The sequence below is a fragment of the Lichenostomus cassidix genome, chromosome 2 (genome assembly GCF_008360975.1).
Source record: "Lichenostomus cassidix isolate B80296 chromosome 2, HeHo_3.0, whole genome shotgun sequence".
Classification (NCBI taxonomy): domain Eukaryota; kingdom Metazoa; phylum Chordata; class Aves; order Passeriformes; family Meliphagidae; genus Lichenostomus; species Lichenostomus cassidix.
The window spans coordinates 38,704,809-38,723,116 of record NC_139482.1 but is presented as its reverse complement, the minus strand read 5'-3'; the positions used below and the strand labels follow the sequence as shown (position 1 = coordinate 38,723,116).

The 18,308-nt window shown below is 39.6% G+C and overlaps 2 protein-coding genes across 10 annotated transcripts in view; one reads left to right on the top strand and one right to left on the bottom strand.

Annotated features, from left to right (window-relative positions):
* The window catches only part of TOP2B (DNA topoisomerase II beta), a 68,632-nt gene extending 59,158 nt beyond the window's left edge, over positions 1-9,474 (top strand). For 4 of the 8 annotated variants that reach the window (XM_085051125.1, XM_085051123.1, XM_085051122.1 and 1 more), the window contains 9 exons: positions 568-765; positions 1,104-1,248; positions 2,475-2,633; positions 3,433-3,640; positions 4,148-4,230; positions 4,539-4,649; positions 7,775-7,891; positions 8,687-8,784; positions 8,989-9,474. In XM_085051125.1, coding sequence (XP_084907251.1) covers positions 568-765; positions 1,104-1,248; positions 2,475-2,633; positions 3,433-3,640; positions 4,148-4,230; positions 4,539-4,649; positions 7,775-7,891; positions 8,687-8,784; positions 8,989-9,150 — 1,281 coding nt within the window. In that variant the 3' untranslated portion in view covers positions 9,151-9,474. The remainder of the gene's footprint in view (positions 1-567; positions 766-1,103; positions 1,249-2,474; positions 2,634-3,432; positions 3,641-4,147; positions 4,231-4,538; positions 4,650-7,774; positions 7,892-8,686; positions 8,785-8,988) is intronic. The other 4 variants (XM_085051126.1, XM_085051128.1, XM_085051130.1 and 1 more) reach the window with 3 other exon arrangements.
* Positions 9,475-9,531: 57 nt separating this feature from the next.
* RARB (retinoic acid receptor beta) overlaps positions 9,532-18,308 on the bottom strand; it is a 319,878-nt gene continuing 311,101 nt past the window's right edge. For both annotated transcript variants that reach the window (XM_085051133.1, XM_085051135.1), the window contains 3 exons: positions 15,434-15,638; positions 13,979-14,137; positions 9,532-10,957 (listed from right to left, as the gene is read on the bottom strand). In XM_085051133.1, coding sequence (XP_084907259.1) covers positions 10,761-10,957; positions 13,979-14,137; positions 15,434-15,638 — 561 coding nt within the window. In that variant the 3' untranslated portion in view covers positions 9,532-10,760. The remainder of the gene's footprint in view (positions 10,958-13,978; positions 14,138-15,433; positions 15,639-18,308) is intronic.

Sequence of the window (18,308 nt, the reverse complement as noted above, 5' to 3'; positions counted from 1 at the left end):
TTAGTTTTCAAATGACAAAAACCTGGGAGTAGTAACTGGTAATGGTAATAATTAGTGTGTAGACCATAAATACTATATGAGGGGCCCTTAGTTTCCCTCTCAGTAATTCTGGAAAAAGATAAAGTCCTATTGATGAATAATCTGCTGGACTCAGTTTTCCATGTTGTCTGAAAAGGGTGGGTGCAATAATTTGAAGTGACACACTTCAAAACTAAATGTGTAAGTTAAATGCTGAAATAATGGAAGTTTACAAGAGTACCAGACCCATATTTGCAAAATTGAAACTTGATAAAAGAAAGATATTTTCAGTCTAACAGTGTACAAGCGTTTGTATTTATTTATCCTTGAATAAAAGTGTAGTTTTTAACTCTGCAGGGTAATAAATTTACCAAGATTAAGTGGTCAGTGTCCCAGAACTGAAAAGTGTGTTCCAGTTCAAGTGAGCATTAAGGGGAGCCTTATGTTCCATGTAAAAAAGGAGTTGAATCTTAAATAATCTTTACATTCCACTTTGTCCTCATTAAAAAATAATGTGTTTTCCCCCTCCTGCCTCCTCTTGTTTGTTAGAAAGTAGAAGCACAGGAAAGAGAAGATGTTCTGGCTGGCATGGTTGGCAAACCAATAAAAGGCAAAGTTGGTAAACCCAAGATGAAGAAACTCCAGCTGGAAGAGACCATGCCATCACCATTTGGCAGAAGAATAGTTCCACAGATTACATCTGCCATGAAAGCTGATGCCAGCAGGAAATTGCTGAAAAAGAAAAAGGTAAGCCAAAATGACTGCTACAATTCAATTATTTATTATTTAGCTGAGGTATTTTTCTACTCCATTAGCATAAATCCAAATCACCAGATCATCATTGGTGCTGTATTTGTACTGTTTTGCTGACCTAATGCATAAGAAATTTGGACTGAATTTCTTCTACATTTGCAAGCCTCTTGTGGTTGCTTATTGTTCAGGTGTTTTTATTGAGATAACTTCTTTGCAAAACTATTGAACAAATGTCAATATACTAGTCTACATTCATTTATTATCGTCTACAAAACTATTCCAGTTCAATCTTGAGATGTAAAGGTGTAATTTATTTTATTTTGTAATTTTAGGGTGAAACTGATTCTCTAGCAATAAAAATGGAATTTGATGAAGAGTTTGGTGGTGTGCCAGCTGAGGGTGGTGGGGATGACTCACTGAATGCATCAGCTGCAGCAGCTAAAACCCCTAAACCTAAGAGAGAGAAGAAGGAGCCTGGTAAGATCCTTGCATAGCCATAGTTAACCTTAGTTGTGTACACTTACTGGGCATGAGATGCATTTTTAACACTGACTGAGAAGGGAAGTGCAGCACAATAATCGCTATTTCATCTGATTTTCTCCTCTAAAAGGGGTGTGGAAGTATTTGACAGCACTCTGCTGAAATTTCTTTGTGTAAGCCACTTTCCTGAGGGTGATGTATTTTCTACATTCTAATTTTTTGGAGGGTCTAAATCTTCGAATTCGTGAATAGAAAAATAGATTGCTTTTAATGAGGCTAATTCTGTGCAAACTGAAATGTCTCTCTTTGCATGGTCTCTGACATTGAAGGAAGGGCACTCAACATCAGCCCCTCAGTCTGAGTAATGGTATAGATTGTAGAACTTGATTAAATAAATGTATTTTTCTACTGACATACTCAGTCATTCTAACTTCTAAAAAGTTATGGGTGCTATGGCTTGGCAGACGACCAATGTTCACTTTCCCATTTCCTCTGCTAGTGGGAATTTATTGTTGCTGTTTGAGAAATACATAGTAACAGGGAGGCAGCAACAAAAAGGGAAAGCTAGAGACAGAAGAGAAGGTTTGAGGGGTTTTATTTTTTTAAAAAAAGGAATAAAATGTGGTAATGCAAATAATTCTTCTGAGATAAGGTCTGGTTTTAATTGTTCAGGGGATTATCCAACCTGAATAGATTAACTGAGTGCAGTTATGACTGACTTGTCTACGTGCAGCTCAAATCTCCCATAGCCAGTGTTGAACCAGCGCAAATTAGCCCAGCTTGACCTGAGTTTGCCCTGCAATTGACTGACCACATTTTTGACCCCCACAATAGGATATCCTCTGCTTCCCATGTTTGTTGTGTTTTTCCAATAACTATTTCTGATCATGTTCCCTGAATAATGGAAAACTGCATGTTCTTTTCCTGGAAAACTCTAGCAACCTTTAAAGAAATGCAAGTTTGATGGCAAAGGAGATAAAACTTCAAATTAGACATTTTATGTTTTTCAGTCATAAAAAAAATTCCTTTGGCAGCCTCCAGTCAGGTTCTTTGTGAAATAATTTCATGTTAAATCTTTCTTCAGGGAGAAGAAGGAAATTTACAATATTTAAAGGAAAAGTTTTCAAAAATAAAATTTATGCCAAATTTGTGCATCATAAACAATTAGAAAAGATGAAAATATTTTTTACCTCAACTGTAGTAAATGCTTTTACTTTTGGCAGGTGCTAGGGTAAGAAGAACACCATCATCTACAAAATCCAGTGCAAAAAAAGTGAAGAAACGAAACCCATGGTCAGATGATGAATCCAAGTCTGAAAGTGATTTAGAAGAGAATGAGCCTGTGATTATTCCAAGAGACTCTCTGCTTAGGAGAGCTGCAGGTACCCAAGATTTTGTGAATTGTGTATTGTGACTGAAAATTTCAGCTACAAAACTGCATTTTCCTTTGATCATAGCCTTCTTTTAGGACTTCATTTCCTACAGATAGCTCACATTACATTTTCTTTACTGTGTAGTTATTGAAAATACTCTTAGTGTCAAGATCAGGAACTTAAGGCTTGATGTGAAAGACTTTTTAACTTAAACCAGAAATTTTTCCCCTATTCTAAACTCTTGAATATAAATTACTCACAAAACTAGTGAATTATACAAGAAACAGACAACATAATATTATTACAAACAAAAAAATTACTCTAATGCAATTATACTGCTAAATAAGGCCTAAAAGGCAAGTAAAAATTAACAGAAAAAATCTGAACACTTCATGAACACCAAGACCGAAAGTTTGGAAAATGTATAAATATTTGATGGTTAAAAAGAACACCACAGGATTTCTGGAAAATTAGGAAGAATGTTCAAATGGTGGATTCAAGAAACTTCAATTCTAAGTGATGAATTCTCATTCCCTAAAAGTACTGGTGCCTAATGTCTCCATAATGCCCTTAGCTGAAGGTGTCTGAGCAAGCCACAAGAGGTGCTGGATGTGTGCTAACATCTAAATTATTCTTTATTCTTTTCAGCCCTTTATTCTTTGTTTATTTGCTTTGTTTCAGGCTGAAACAAATTTGTTATCCACCAGTCCTTTTCTTGTGTACTGACTTCCAATTTGATTTATATATGTATCTGTATTAAATAACATAAACAACTATCCTGAAATGTGTACATGTGTGATTTTCTCAGCTGAGAGGCCCAAGTACACTTTTGACTTCTCAGAAGAAGAAGATGATGCCGATGATGATGATGATGCCAACAATAACAACGATTTGGATGAGCTCAAAGTAAAAGCCTCTCCAGTTACAAATGACAGAGAGGATGAGTTTGTTCCCTCAGACAGTTTAGAAAAAGATGAATATGACTTCTCCCCAGCCAAATCAAAGCCATCTCCAGAGTAAGTACTGTGGCTCAGCAGGGTTCCTTTATTAATAATGTCTTCAATGCAGAATTGTCTGAACAAAACTGAGAAATGTCAGCTTGTTATTACTCTACACGTACTGTGAAAATAAAATGTGGAGGAATTAAAGTGTATGTTATCTCAGTCTTGCAACTGACCTATGCAGCGATGACTCATGAGTAAAAAAAACTAATGTAATAATGTATAAAAATAGTTATTATACTTGTCTGTAATATCATCTGTTAAACTACTTTTTTAAAGATTCTCTGTTTTCTGTTTGGTATAGAGAACTAGTGAAAAAAAAGTAATTCTGTTAATTTTAAATGGCTGAAGTTCTTGACTGGATGTCAGTTTTAGGGGTTTGACTTGCTAGCACACACAAGAATACTGGAAATATTAAAACAGGATTTAAATCTTATGGGTATTATGATGTCCACATACTTCAGTATCTACTTAATGTAATCCATGTAATTCCCTTTTTTTTTTTTTTTTTTTGTTTGTAAGTAGAAAAACATCTCAAGCCAAGAAAAATCAAGATTTTGGGAACATCTTCTCTTTTCCGTCTTACTCTCAGAAGACGGATGATGGTGAGCTTGTTTTCACAGTTCTGCTTATTTTTTTAGCAAATATTAATGGAATATGTTAGGGAGTGGTACACACAAACATCACACAGTAGTTATAGGAGAAGGATGTCCACATTTATAGAGGGGAAAAGTGCAGGAGGTTCTGATCTGTAGAGGAATAAAGCTTGTATTATAGATAAGGAAGTCATAGTACATCCATAGCCGTAGTTTCACAAAAACTTATTTCAGATTAGTTTTTACTGTAATTAATATTGATGTAATTCATATATGCAGTGAATGAATCTTATTCTAAACTTACTCTGTGATTATAGATACAACAAAATTGGACAGTGATGATGAGGATTCTACTCCTGTTTTCTCATCATCTTTTGCCCCAAAACAAACAGAGAAAATTCCAAGTAAAACAGTAGCTGCTAAAAAGGGTACGTATAGAATTGGCCTGGAAGCCAATCCTTTTATTTAAGTCATCTTCTTCACCTTTGCATTGTCTCTTTGGGCTTTGAAGTGGGAGCTGCTTTCCTTTATTTTGAACTCAGTAAAATACGGCAATAGGGTGTGAACTTTCTCCAGCTCCTTAATAATATTAATTTGTTTCTTTCCACTGGCTACTTTGTAGTGTCAAAACTTAATAAGTTCCACGTTTGGAGGTGGTGTTTGGCCTTCTGTTAGTTTAACTAATGGGAGGTTTTTAGCTTCAGGGGGTGAGCAAAGTGGAGCATGACAGCAGGAGGTGTGGAATATCCATCCCTTGGGTCAGTGGGAGGCAGCTGTCCTGACTGTGTGCCCTCACAACTCCTTGTGCACCCCCAGCCCCTTGTTGGGGTGAGAAGCAGAAAAGGCTTTGACTCTGTGTCAGCAGCAACAAAATATCCCTGTTTTGTCAACACTGTCTCCAGCCCAAATACAAAACATACTACCTGCTCTGAAGAAAATGAACTCAGTGCCGGCAAAAGCCATCACAGAAGGCCATACATTTTTTCCTCTTTATACAGAGGATGAGAGACTCTCCTCAAGTGTCAGAGGTATAAATTCTTTCAGTTATTAGTCAGCTTTTGGAACTGGCATCTTGCAGCATTTTCTCCCTGTGATACTGTGGCCTTTGGTTTTTAAAACTTCTTTTGACCAACTTGCAGCTGAACTTAATATATTAACTCTTCTGTAAAAAAGGTGCCTCAAGGAAATTGGCAAGAAAGCAGCCAGTTACAATAGTTAACTTACTCTCATAAAAATGAGGAAAAAACCCATCTTGTGCTCTATATTAGGCGCCAGTGAACTGCAGCATCTTTTCACTCTTTCCCCCATTGCCTCCCTATTTCTAATCTTTCTTGATCCACTGTGTCTAATCTAATTTGTTAACAGTTCAAATCTGTGAATGCCTGAATACTTCTCAAACACTTCCAGTTGTTGCAGTAGATAAAGATTGTTTACAGAAATAGCTGATCTCTAATAGAGTCTTTTGTATTATACTTCTGTACTGCAGTAAATGCAAGAGAGAACTGTGTATGCAGTAGCCAGGCATGGATGCAATTTAATATTCAGTCTTTCTCCCTCTCTGTTTTTTGAGGGTCTGGATGTGATGAGTTGTTACTAGCCTAACTTGAAACCTTAAAATACAGCTCTGATCTGTTTCTGAATTTCTGATTAAACTTTACACTCACAAAATAGATACAAACAGGCTCTCTTTCAAGCAAGAGTTAAATTTTTTCCTTCAGAGTAGCCTCAGAGACAGTCTCCCTCTCAGTGCATGGCAAAATGACAGGTTGCTTTCACCAGTCTTCATCTCTTTTCTTCTTTCCTGCCCAGATCAGATACGAGCAGTTTAATGATCACAGTTCAACAGTGCAGCAATAACCCAGCAGGTTTAGTTCATTGGTCATCTGGTATCCTTTTCATAGTCTCTTTGATCCTAAGTCCATCTTCATGGACTTGGCTGCAGCCTCCTCAGAACCCATTTTCTGGTAATGTAATATTCCATCCACTCACCCTCACACTGGGAGTGCTTATTGTGTGTGGCTGAAATGATTGTTCCAGAGTTGTTAGATTTTCTGTGACTGCAGACTCCCATCAATTTGGGATGAAATCTCTTGACCTCTGGTGTTCACTACAGAGGATCAAGAGACAGCTGAACTTTTCCATGACTGTTTGAGCTGCCTGTGGTTCTAGGGCTTTATAGTAAGCCTAAGGGAAATCTGAAAAGCAGCCTCACTCTTGATGAGAAGCAGCTGCTGAGATTCTAGCAGTGAGAGTACTCTCTGCATCACCTGCAGGACTGATACTAAACCTGGACTTTCTACCAAAAATTTGGGCTTCTTGAGAGCCTGTGTACATTGATTGTGCTGCAGACTGTTTCCTGTCATGAAACCTAGTGGAGAGCTTGGCTAATACAGCTGTTATTTCCCAGCTGAGGTATCTAGTGAGACCTATTGCAAGTTGCTTTCAACTGTAGTTCCTGACTTGTATCCTAAGCATTGTTGCTTCCCTCCCAAAGTCTTACCTGAAATGCTGCCATAACCAACACCATTTTATTCTCCATCCATGAAGCCAAAGAAGGCTTTATTTTTTTTCTAATGGCAAGACCTGATACTTGGACTACCCAGTAGGGATTATCACAAAAAGCTGAAAAGATGTAACTGTGTTCTTCCAGTGGTAGCAGTTCAAGGCATCATAGCCAGAAAGGTTGTGGAGACACTCTCCAGTTCTCCAAAAACATTCCCCTAGTGATCCCGTAAAAGAAATTTGAGTTCTCACAAACATCCACATTGCTGGTATCTGGAGTGTTTGCACATGTGTCTGTTTGAGGTGTTTGTGGCTGATAGAGAGTAGGCCAGGAGTGTATCTGAGGTTTCAGCAAGACTCACTCATCTGTAACCCTATAGAACACATAATGCAATGATCTTAAGGGTCTTTTCCAACCTAAATGATTCTGTGATTCTATGCCTTGACACCCACTGTGTGAGCATTCCAATGACCATCTTCTAAAGACAGCCAGACTAGTTGTGCAGCTCTGACTGAAATTCTCTAGGAAATGCAGAATGTCCCCTTGCTCTTCCTTCTGATTTTTCTGACGTTCCTTTTCACTGAGATTGACGGAAAGCAATGTCACAGAGACACATGCACTGCCTTCCAAACTCCTGCAGTCATCCGGGGGAAAGCTGTCCTGCAGTCATACCACCGTGAAGGCAAAGCAAGTGTATTTGTAACACTGTAATGTATCCAGACATCTTCAAAATATCCAACCTGGAGAAACTGTGTTGCTGCTTTAGCTACTAGTAACCTGTTTTGTACTCTAAAAGATGAAACAGATTCATTCATGGACACTGAAATTTACTGGGTGCACCAAGCCATCTCAGAGCACAACAGAGGAAACCTCTTGTTTATTCCACACAGTTCTAGCATAAAAGTGGAAGTATGTTTTCCTCAAGTGCAGAAATCACTCATCTGGTTTTGATGTTCGCCATTTATGCTGTAATTGGAGTATCTAATACAACCTAATATGTCCAACCAGTATGTGAAATTAACATGTTCAGTATCTCTTAACTTCCAACAGCAAAACTAGATGTGCTGCCTAAGCCTAAAAGAGCTCCCAAGGCCAAGAAGGTGGAAACTGTAAACTCTGATTCAGATTCAGAATTCGGCATTCCAAAGAAGACGGCAGCACCCAAAGGTAGGAGTCACACCTGAGCTCTCTGGAGCATAGGGCTCACAGCTATTAGAACCCTAATTAGAATTATTAGAGTTATTAGCACATTAATCCCGGGTAGATAACTCAGCCATGAGCCTTTCCTGTGACAAATACATTGTACTGAATTTTTGGCAATGTGTGAACTTTTTGACTCTCACTGTTGAGAATGCATTAAATAGTTCCACAACCCCCACACCCTCTTCCATTCTACTGGATACTTGTTGTTTTCTTTGATCTCAGCTTTTCCCAAGCCAGTAAAATTCTGGCAGTAATTGTAGTAAGTAGCAATTTCTGTGTTTTTAACCCATTCTTTAATATCCCAGTTTTCTGAGTCCTCACAACACAGCACAGCGAGCAGTGTGATTGGAGGAGTCTGTAAAGGATGTGCCAGTGTTGATGCTTGAGTTAAATTCACTGAACAGTAAAGGTGAATTAATTCTGTGTAATCAGTGCAGAAGGTGACCAAGCACTTGTAGTTCTTCAGCAGTGTAGAAGTTATCTGATCTCATGAAGTTTGTGCCTGTCTTGAACTGACAGCTTGAGCTGTCAGGGTGAATGGTGACTGTGGAAGAAGTAGAAAAGATTTAAAACTGAGAAAATAAAAAATACTGTATTATACTGCTGTTGTGAAGAAACTTGAGTAGTAAACTGGGTTTGCATTTAACATGTAGACATGCTAAAGTAATTTCACTAGGGTTTTTTTTCAGTTTGATGAAGTCTGGAGTTTATTAAAAAAAACCAAAACAAAACAAAGTTAACTTGTAATCTCTCACCTAGGAAAAGGCAGAGGGGCAAAGAAAAGGAAAGCATCTGGCTCAGAAAATGAAGGAGAATACAACCCTGGGAAGAAAACACCCAAGTCCACACCAAGCAAGGTCAGTGCAAGCTGTGCTCTCTTCTCCTTGTAAAAAGAACCTCATATTACTTTACAAAAAAGTTCTTATTATAAGATGTTAAAATGGTAATAGGGGCTGAGGTGTGATTAGAAATCGGATGCTAGAGAGGTTTTCTTCAATTCTGAATATTGAAATATAAAATGTAGAAAGCATCATGACTGATTTGTCTTTTCTTTTCTAAAGAAATCCAAGAAGGCTGCTTTTGACCAGGATTCTGATGTGGAAATCTTCCAGTCAGGCTTTGCCTCTGAAACTGCCCCAAAGCCACGGACAGGCCGGGCTAGGAAAGAAGTTAAATATTTTGCAGAGTCTGATGAAGATGATGATTTTGATATGTTCAATTAAGTGCCCAAAGAGCACAAAAATGTTTTCCAACAAGTATCTTGTGTTGTCCTTTTGTCCCCTCTGTCGCAAACTTTTGTACATTTGACTTATTTTATGTGATAATGTAATTGATGGTTTTTATTATTGTGTGTAGGCATTTTAACATTTTGTTCTTACACCTACAGTTTTATGCTCTTTTTTACTCATTGAAATGTCATGTATTTGTCTGACTGGCTTGTAGAGATGTTCTAGACAGCTGTGCTAAAGCACATTTTAATTGTCATGGTTGCAAACAGCAAACCTGCTTTTTGAAATGAAGTTTAAACATTAAAAAATGGAAAACTACTCTGTGTGTCTGTGTGTGTGTGGAAAATTTGGGCTAGAGGGACTACTTCTACACAATTTTTAAAATAAATATATTTTATTCTTTGCCAGGAGACTCCATGGAAAAAGGTAAACAGTATATGAACATAGAAAGCATTGTTAAACAATCTCAATGTACAAACAGAGCCAGTGAAAGTACATCACAGACTTGCTAGAATATATAAAAAAAAAATTTGCACTAGTGCTTTAAATGAAACCTAAGAAACTGACACTTTAAATCTGTTAACCATTCTACCACAGTTTTCACTCTGCTTCATGGTGATTTAACAAGGCCAAGAAGGCAGATTCTCTCCTTGTGTTTCTGGAAGTCCTAGCTGTACTTCCCTAGCACCTGGAAGGCTGGAAAACCCAGCTGATTCCTGGCAGTTGATTCTTAAGGAAATACTCTGGACTCAGAGATTCAAAAGCTGTAAGTGAGTCTGCTGGTTATCATCCCATGAAGTTTCCCTAATGGCTTGTGAACAAGTAAACAAAAACATGGTAACACTGAAAAGTGTTTCTGCCTTGGAGGCTATAGCATTGCTGTCGAAATGGAGCAGGTAATTGTGGAGCTAGGTCACCAGCCAGCTAAGAAACCACTTCTTTAAAATTTAAAGTGACATTAACAGTGGAACAAATGACATCTGAATAACTGATCTGGCAGTTAATGCTGATACCGATACCTCTTCTGCTGGGGCAGTGACATTTTGTATACTTTTTACAAGGAAGGAGATGCAAACTGAGGGCATCAAAGACAAGTTTTCGTATTTCAACTAAATCAGACGGTCCTTTCAACTTCCTTCTCTGGGTGTGAACCGTAGTCCATGTCCTATGGTTGGTGTCTTGATCGTTTTAGGTATGAGAGACAAAAGGAAAGCACCAAACATCCAGTATGGAGAGTATAGCCATACATTTGTATGTACAAAGTCATCAGAAATGCAACCAGAATTTGAAGACTGAGATCTGTCTTGTCACCATGCAATATTGAGTGTTCAGAGAAGAAAACAGAAGCTTAACTATTTTTTTTGCATGAAATGGCTGATTTAGAGTTTCAAAAGTTTGCATTTTCTAGTTTTAAGAGTTTAAACAGCAAGGAGTATACATCGATACATATGAAAATTTCTTGGTCCTTGTTGAGTTTATCTATATATATATACATATATAGATATATATTAAGTCCAGAAACTAAGCAGCAGTAAAAATGTTTTTCTTGCTTTTCATCCCTGTACATAAGGTATTAGGAATGTCTGAAGTAGCTGGAAAATGTCTTATTCCACCATAGGGGATTGACTGACACTGCTGTTATCCACTGAACTAGGTGAGATACTGGGACTGTGTTCTGCAGTATTTCCATTTGAGGTGGGTGTCAGTGGTTCATGTCCTTCAGAGTTCTCCAGCATTTCCTGAATAAGAGGTGGCATGGATCCAGGAATTTCCATTTTCAATGTAATGACACGTTCTGCACCTTTAAAAAGAAAACACAAAGTCCTTTCCATGAGCATGATTCATACCATTTCCTTTCTGTTAGCATTACAGTAGTAATTCCAGGGTGTATTTTATTAATGGATTTGGTGTCTCCTGTATTTCTTGCATACAAAGGTGTGTGAGTGAACTGCTTCATGAAGTTCAAGAAAACGGAGTTAGGTGAGTGCTCCTTAACAAATTAATTCAAAACTATGACATAGGAACTCATATTTCAATTCAGGTAAATTGGATGAGCTACTTATTTTCAAAGAAGGAACCAAAACAGCATTAAATTATACCGAAAAATTAAATTAGGCTGTGACCATATAGATGTCTTTATAAACTGGAACAACATTTAGTTTTTAATCTGTACTATATCAGCAAAGAATGACAAGAATTCTAAGTTAAATAGGTGAGGTGAATCCTGCAAGAGAACTGCAGTGATCTAAGTCAAAATGTTTCTTTCCCATAGAGAAAACCGCAAAATAAGATGCAGAATTGAACAAACAATTACTTTATAAAAGAACACTTTCAGGCAAAAGGATACTTTTTGGGGGGGAAGCTGCCTTCTGTATTCTTCAGGCATCTTGCCATGTGCTAATGAGCCACCAAAGTGTGCAGGAGCCCCGAGTGCTGCTCAGCTCTGCCTGGGCTGAGCTGTTTGTGCTGGGCTTGTCAGGAGTAGCAGGCATTTGTATGCAGAGGGGGCTCTGCAGGTGAGTGCAGGCAGGGTTAAACAAAATTACTGCATCAATCCTGACCACTCAGCCTGGGAGCCAGCAACAAACTGGTCTGGGGAGGAAAAACACCCAACACAAAGTCTTGGTGTGTGGGAACTGTGCTGAGGGGCTGAGGGAACTGTGCATCGAGGAAATTTATAGCCATAAACCTTAGCATTCCTGTTGCTCAGAATTCCTGATCACCTTAAAATTGGAGTCCAATGGAATAGGAACTTGTGTTCCAAGAAGAACCAAAAAAATTAAAGAGAAAATAGCTTGGTTATTGAACGATTCCAGACGTGTGACCCTTTGGAAATACTCTTCATATCCACGCTGCTGCAGTGGACATGCTGGAGAGAGCACTGGTCACTCCAGATTGGAAGGGAAGCACTCAAATTTATGCCCTACATGAGGAGAATCAAAAAAATCAACTACAATGGCAATGACTGACTTTCTAAGTGAATGCTGATTTAAAAGTCTCTTAAATAACTGTAATGGGACAGGTGTTAATGCAGAATGATGCTGAGAGCTTCTCTGAAAACTAACTGCAGCCAGAGCTGTGCTGATGAACTGAATTGGCCGTGTTAAACATCTTTCTGCTGTTATGTCTGGTGCAGGGAAGTGTTTGTGCAGTCATTCAGTGCAGAGCCAGAGAAATTTTTCAGGTCTTGCAAACCTCCAATTTAATCGGGGGACAAAAGAACTGAGAGATGAGAAGAACTCAGAACTGTCTTGCTTCAGTCCCACAAACACTTCACCTTTTACTTACAATACTTCTAATGCCAAAGGAGACACTCTGAGTGTTTCAGATTCATGTTTTCTTTGGTGATTGCTGTCAGGGATCAGGTACCATCCAAAGTCATTATTGTCTAACGTATATCTTTTCAAATGAAACTCAAGACATCCCCACCCCTCCAGGACATCACCATCCTTTGGTATGATTTAGTTCTACTATAAAACATTAATGATATAATTAAAGTTAAATACTTATGTCAGAATGAAAAGAAGCCTTTCTTATGAATTGAATATAGAGAGACAAGAGTTGTGTTCTTGAGGAGTGGGAAGGCTCTGGTAAAGAAGCAGGTAATGGAAATGGATTTCCCACAAGCACAAAGAGTGGAACGAAAGGGCTCCCCTAAATGCTTTTGTAGCTCAGTACTGCTCCAAGTTTATTTTGTAGATTCAGTTGGATGGAGCTTGCTTTACTTTAGGGTAAACTGCAAGCTTTAGATAACCTGGTAAGTGGTTCCTTTTTAGGATGCTTTTGCTTCCAGGTTTGGTGTTTCCCCTCCAAGCTACTTATTTTGGTTTTAATCAATCCAATTAAATTGCTCATTTCTTTTTATAAACATGGCTATAACTTAATCTTTTAACTGGGATGTATATTGTTTAAAGTGGAGCAGTTTGGGTTTAAATTTAAAACAAGTGTATTTAATTGAGTGAATTAACTACTGGAGTTTTTTCCCCTGAGTCTTCCCCTAAACCATGTCAAATGAAATCCGTAATCTTCCCAAAAGCCTAAATCCAACCTGCACAAGTTCTAAACACAGGAACCTGTACATACAAGCTTGTGTGCTTGCTTAGCTACCAGGGGTAGCAAATCTGTTGCTGAGTAAGCAGGGTAAGAAGGTGGAACTGCATCAGCCACCATAAGAATAAGAATTGTTGCACTTTAGACTCTGTTTTCAGCCTGGTACATTGGGGAACCATTCAGCTACACCTGTGCTTTACAGAACATACAGGACAGTGCTGAAACTCTGTGTATTGCACAGGATCAATCCAGCACATACAAGACTACATAAAATGTTCAAACTGATCTGTGTTTAGGCGTGGCTAGTTTGGATTGCAGGGACTGAATCTCCAAAATGCTGGATCAAATCAGTTCTAAATCCCCAATACCTCAGACCACAGTTCAGGGGAATTTTGGTTGCACAAGTGTTTTCTGCAGTCTGTAACCAGACTGTTTTTTGAAAGCCATCTGAACCCCCTTGTAACCATTAACAAATGTTTCACTCAGGGTTTTATCCTGTCCTAAAATGACTGACAAAGACTTCATGCTAATAATTTACTAAGCTACTTGCACCTACAGCATCTTTCTCACTGTCAGTTGCATGGAGAATGGAGCACCGTGTATGTTTAAAGCAAAACCAATTTCAAGGTGGAAATTATGTAAAGAAGCTGGGAAGAGAAAGGTCACAAGGGCCTCTCTTAGATTATTAACACCATAACAACCCAGGTCTCTAGGCCAGTTCCTCTGAAATGCAACACTGTCACTCCTGCTGAGTTATTGGGAGACACTGTACCTTTTGCACTGATGCTACGAAGATCCGTGATTTTCATTAAGATCTTTGGGAACATATGAGGCTTGTTGGGTCGTCTCTTTCGGATATAAATTTTCAGTGCTTCAAGCAGGGGTTCCTGAAGCTTATCCACTTTCATTGGTTCTTCAAGGTCCTGGCGATCTGTAGAAAAGTATCACATCACTCATATGATTTTGAATATTTATTTTTTAAAATAAAATTTAGATCACAGAACTCCATGAATTTAATTTTACTTTCCGCTAAACAACCCACACTCTGCAGTGAGCGTTCCATAGGAAGAAGATAAACCATGACTTTCTGAAACTTGGATTAATTTTTTCCCTTGGTGACTAGAAAGGTTTGAGTGGTCAAAAATTACCAGTTTGCTCTTGTACCTCCCTCTCCAAGGGGAAAACACCTTGCTGCAAACGATATTTGGGAAATAACTTTATGTATGTCACCGATAGGCTACCCAGGTACCCATAGAGATTACAGCTATTTTTTGTTACACTGCTGCAGTAAATTGAGTTACCATCAGGAATCAGCAGATGGCAGTGCTGGCTTGAGTGACAACAAGTGCCACCCCTCTGCACCGGGCTGCACCAGTCACATCTCAGGGACATCTAGGAGCCCATCAAAGCTTTCAATGGGTTAGGGTTAGAGACATAAAATGGCAATGATTTTGTACTAAAGGGCCACTGCCAACAAAGACTGATTCGTTTTTCAAACATTCACTAGGATTACCTAGTTTGTGTTTCAACAAAAGGGACCAGCTAAACAAGGTTTGTTTCTATTGCTAATCCAGATTTTGCCAAGAAGAAGAACAACCAAGTGATCAAACCAACAGAAATCTACAGAAGATTTTGGAAATTATCTGAGACTTCACTTTTTATATTTTAAACTCACGATTTTACTTGACAATTGCCCTTTTGAATTGCCATCAGCCCCAGTTTGGAAGTATAACACATTTTTTTGCTAAGCAAAGTATCACCAATGACTTCCATGTGACTGTAAACTGTGCACATGCACACAATTACATTTATGAGTAAAAGCTGTGTAATTGAGCATCTTGCTGTAAGAAAGCTCATTCATGCAGGTACCCAGACACTCCTTAGGAAGAAACACAGCAGGACCAGGTGATCTCCAGAGGTCCCTTCCAACTCCAACCATTCTGTGAGGTACCTCTATGTCATTTGTCAGGCAAACAATAAGACTGTTTGCTTGACAGAATGATTCCATTTTTTTTTCAAATTATCTATAGTAAAACCAGTAACTATCACCAGTGGAAAACCAAACTTTAGCATTAAGTAGTTTATATAACATATCTAATATTGTTACAAATATATATATATATATTTTATATGTGTAAGTAAAGGAAAGGAAAACAAGTAAAAAATAAATGAAGATATTATTATGTCTGCTCTTTTGAAATGCATCAGAGTTTGTGCTGTACGATACCTCCACAGATTAAGCAGATGGCACTAAGGAGACCTGTTTCTGTATCATCCATTTCCAAAGGCAGGAGCTGGTTGGCAAATGTGAACACGAGATCAGTCAGTGGGCCAAATCCGGCATTGTGCATCTGAGTTCGGTTTAGGGTAAGGCCATCTGAAAAGGTCATGGTGTCTTGTTCTGGTGTGTATCTTGTGCAAATTCTAAGGATCTGTGGAAAGAAAAGAAAAACAGAATCTGAAGAATTTAATCCATGAGAGGTTTGTTGAATTTTCTCAGTGCGGCAAATGACTCCATGGAACTTCAGTACTTGGCCATGTCAGAACAATCTGAAAACAAACTCCAGTTTGTTCGGTTCTAGGTACAACATAAATATACTCTATTGACTATGTGTATTTCTTGTAACAGAAACCTAAGAACAGAAATTTCCCCCTAGTTATGAAGTAATCAAAACTTTGGCGCACCTCTCACCACTCAGGTCACCAACATTACAGTGATATCCACAAAACCAGGTCTTTAGTTAATCTGCCACCCACACCTAACTATAAAATGTGATTGATCTGATGAACTGCTGATCTGATCCAACAAGATCAAGCATCTCACCTCTTCGAACATAGGCATATCTCAGTGATTTTGGGGATCAGTTTTGTATGGCAGTGCTTCCCTGGGTTGTGTCTTTGGCAAGGACAGTGTTGCTCTGTGGTACCTTGTGGGAGTGAGTGTGGACAGCTGTGAGCTGCCAAAGAGGCAGAATTTCAGGGTACTTTCCCTTCTTCTGCGAGAGCAGACAGGCAAACACTGCTATGGGGACAAAGCCCTCCATCTCCCCGGCAGCTGCAGGTAGGATCTCCCTGGAGCACTGCTCGCCTTGCCAGCCTGGGAGCGGAATATCAAACTCTGCACCTCCAAACGGCAGCACACACGACTACTGGCAGCCTGGCCAGTGGCCTGAGGAGTTGGCCCAGCTTTCCTTCTTTTATGGTGGTTTTTACTTCTGCGTGCTGTAACTCCAAACCTCCTGACCGGCCTGTTGGCTTGCAGCCTCCCTGCAGGCTCTGGCGCTTCCCCCTGCAGAGCCCCAGCGGTGGCATCCCTGCCTGCCTGCCTGGTGCAAAGCTGCTGACAGTGCCGTTCGTTCCTGCGCACGCCCCGGCGCTGTTGGCTTTGGCAAGTTCGCCTGCATGCCGACAGCCACCCAGTGCTGACCCCAGATGAAAGAGCCTTCCAGGGGAGGATGGGGATTCACACCTCTAACTGGACACGGAGGAATGCAAAATACATGAATAAAACACCGAGGATGCTCTACATTTTGTTAGGAAATGCCTCTGGGGTAACAGCAGCGTCAAGAGCGCTGTCACAGCGGAGGTGGCAGCTCAGCCAGAGAGAGGGACTGTGTGCTTGAACGCTGCTGCCTCTTGGAGCAAACCCAGGATGTGTCCTGTGATAGACTCTCTGTGGCACAGGATCATTTGTACAGCTGCAATCAATGAACACGGCCTTAAGGATCAAATAAAAGAGATGTCCATCATGTTGACATATTTCTGTTATATACATCAATGCTTAATGTTTAAAATAATCAGAGGTGGGAGAGGGCTTATCCCTAAACGAAGCTGAACTAAGACCCTGCCGAAGTCAGGCTGATTAGCTGAGCTAAGACTACAGCTGTGTTTTTTCAGGGCTTGACTGTATTTATTTCCCATCCTACTTGGTTTTAAAGATACAACAAAGAAGATTTACATGAATATAAGTGAGCATTGGGAGAATTTAATTGCTCCTATAGCTGCCGAGGCTCTGAGTCAGAGGCCCCAGCACTTGGCAGCTGACCAGTCTGGGCTTGGTTCTCCCACTTTCATCTTTGCCTGGCAACACTGCTCCAAACAAGCAGGGAGGAGAATGAGGAGAACATGGTCTGTAAGATGTCTACAGGGAAGCTTTTATTTATCTTCTTCAGTTCCTTGGTAAGAGACTTAATAGGTTGTATTTCTGCAGAGGGATCTTCAACTATTTTCTATCTCACATTGTGGGTATACATTGAAGCATTGAAACTTTATGTGGTTTGACAGGCATGTTTCACATTGTTCCCTTACCCCCAAATAAGAGTAAGTTCTTGAAATTACTTAAATCAAGACCAAGGGAGGCACAAATACAAACACACAACACACACATTCTTCGATTACCACAAATTCCCCACTAATATACATCATCTCAAAAGGCTGCTGGTTGCTAGGTTTTATGTAGTAGCCAATGTGTTGTTCAGGACTATTAGCAAAAATCATCATTATAAAGCACAGCACCCTAACAGTAAGAGGCAGCATCTTACCACACTCAGAACTGCCAGTAACCACTGGCCGTGCTCTCCCCTGAAGTTCACTGTGGGCTGCTCTTTTAAACCATTAAAAGATTGTATAGAAAGGAAAAGAAACATGGAGAATATCTGGTGTTCAAGAAAACAAAGGTTCAAAAGCTGCATATTTATTTTGACACCCAAGAGCTGCTTGGTTTACTTCTCCAACGACACCAGAGGAACTGAAGTGCAGCTCTTCCCACCTGAGGCCTGCACAGACAGCACTGCCTTCCAGCAAGGATGCATGGCCAGTGATGATCAGGTACTCAGTTTTAGGAGGAACAAGGCTCTGTACTTTTGACTTGGTACTGCTTTTCCCTTAGCTCAGCTGGGGAGAAAAGCAGCCCCTTTGACTCCAGTGCTATTTTCCCCTTGCTGTAAGCTTTAGCAAGGGGAGCTTCTCCCTCCACGCCCTCAGGACTCCCTTCCCAACAAATTAGCAGAGCAGGACTGGGAGCTTAATTGGGCAATGCCATGGTGTTTTCCCCAGGCTGCCTGCAGCTTTCCCAGCAACTGCCCAAGCAGGGCTGGCAGAAA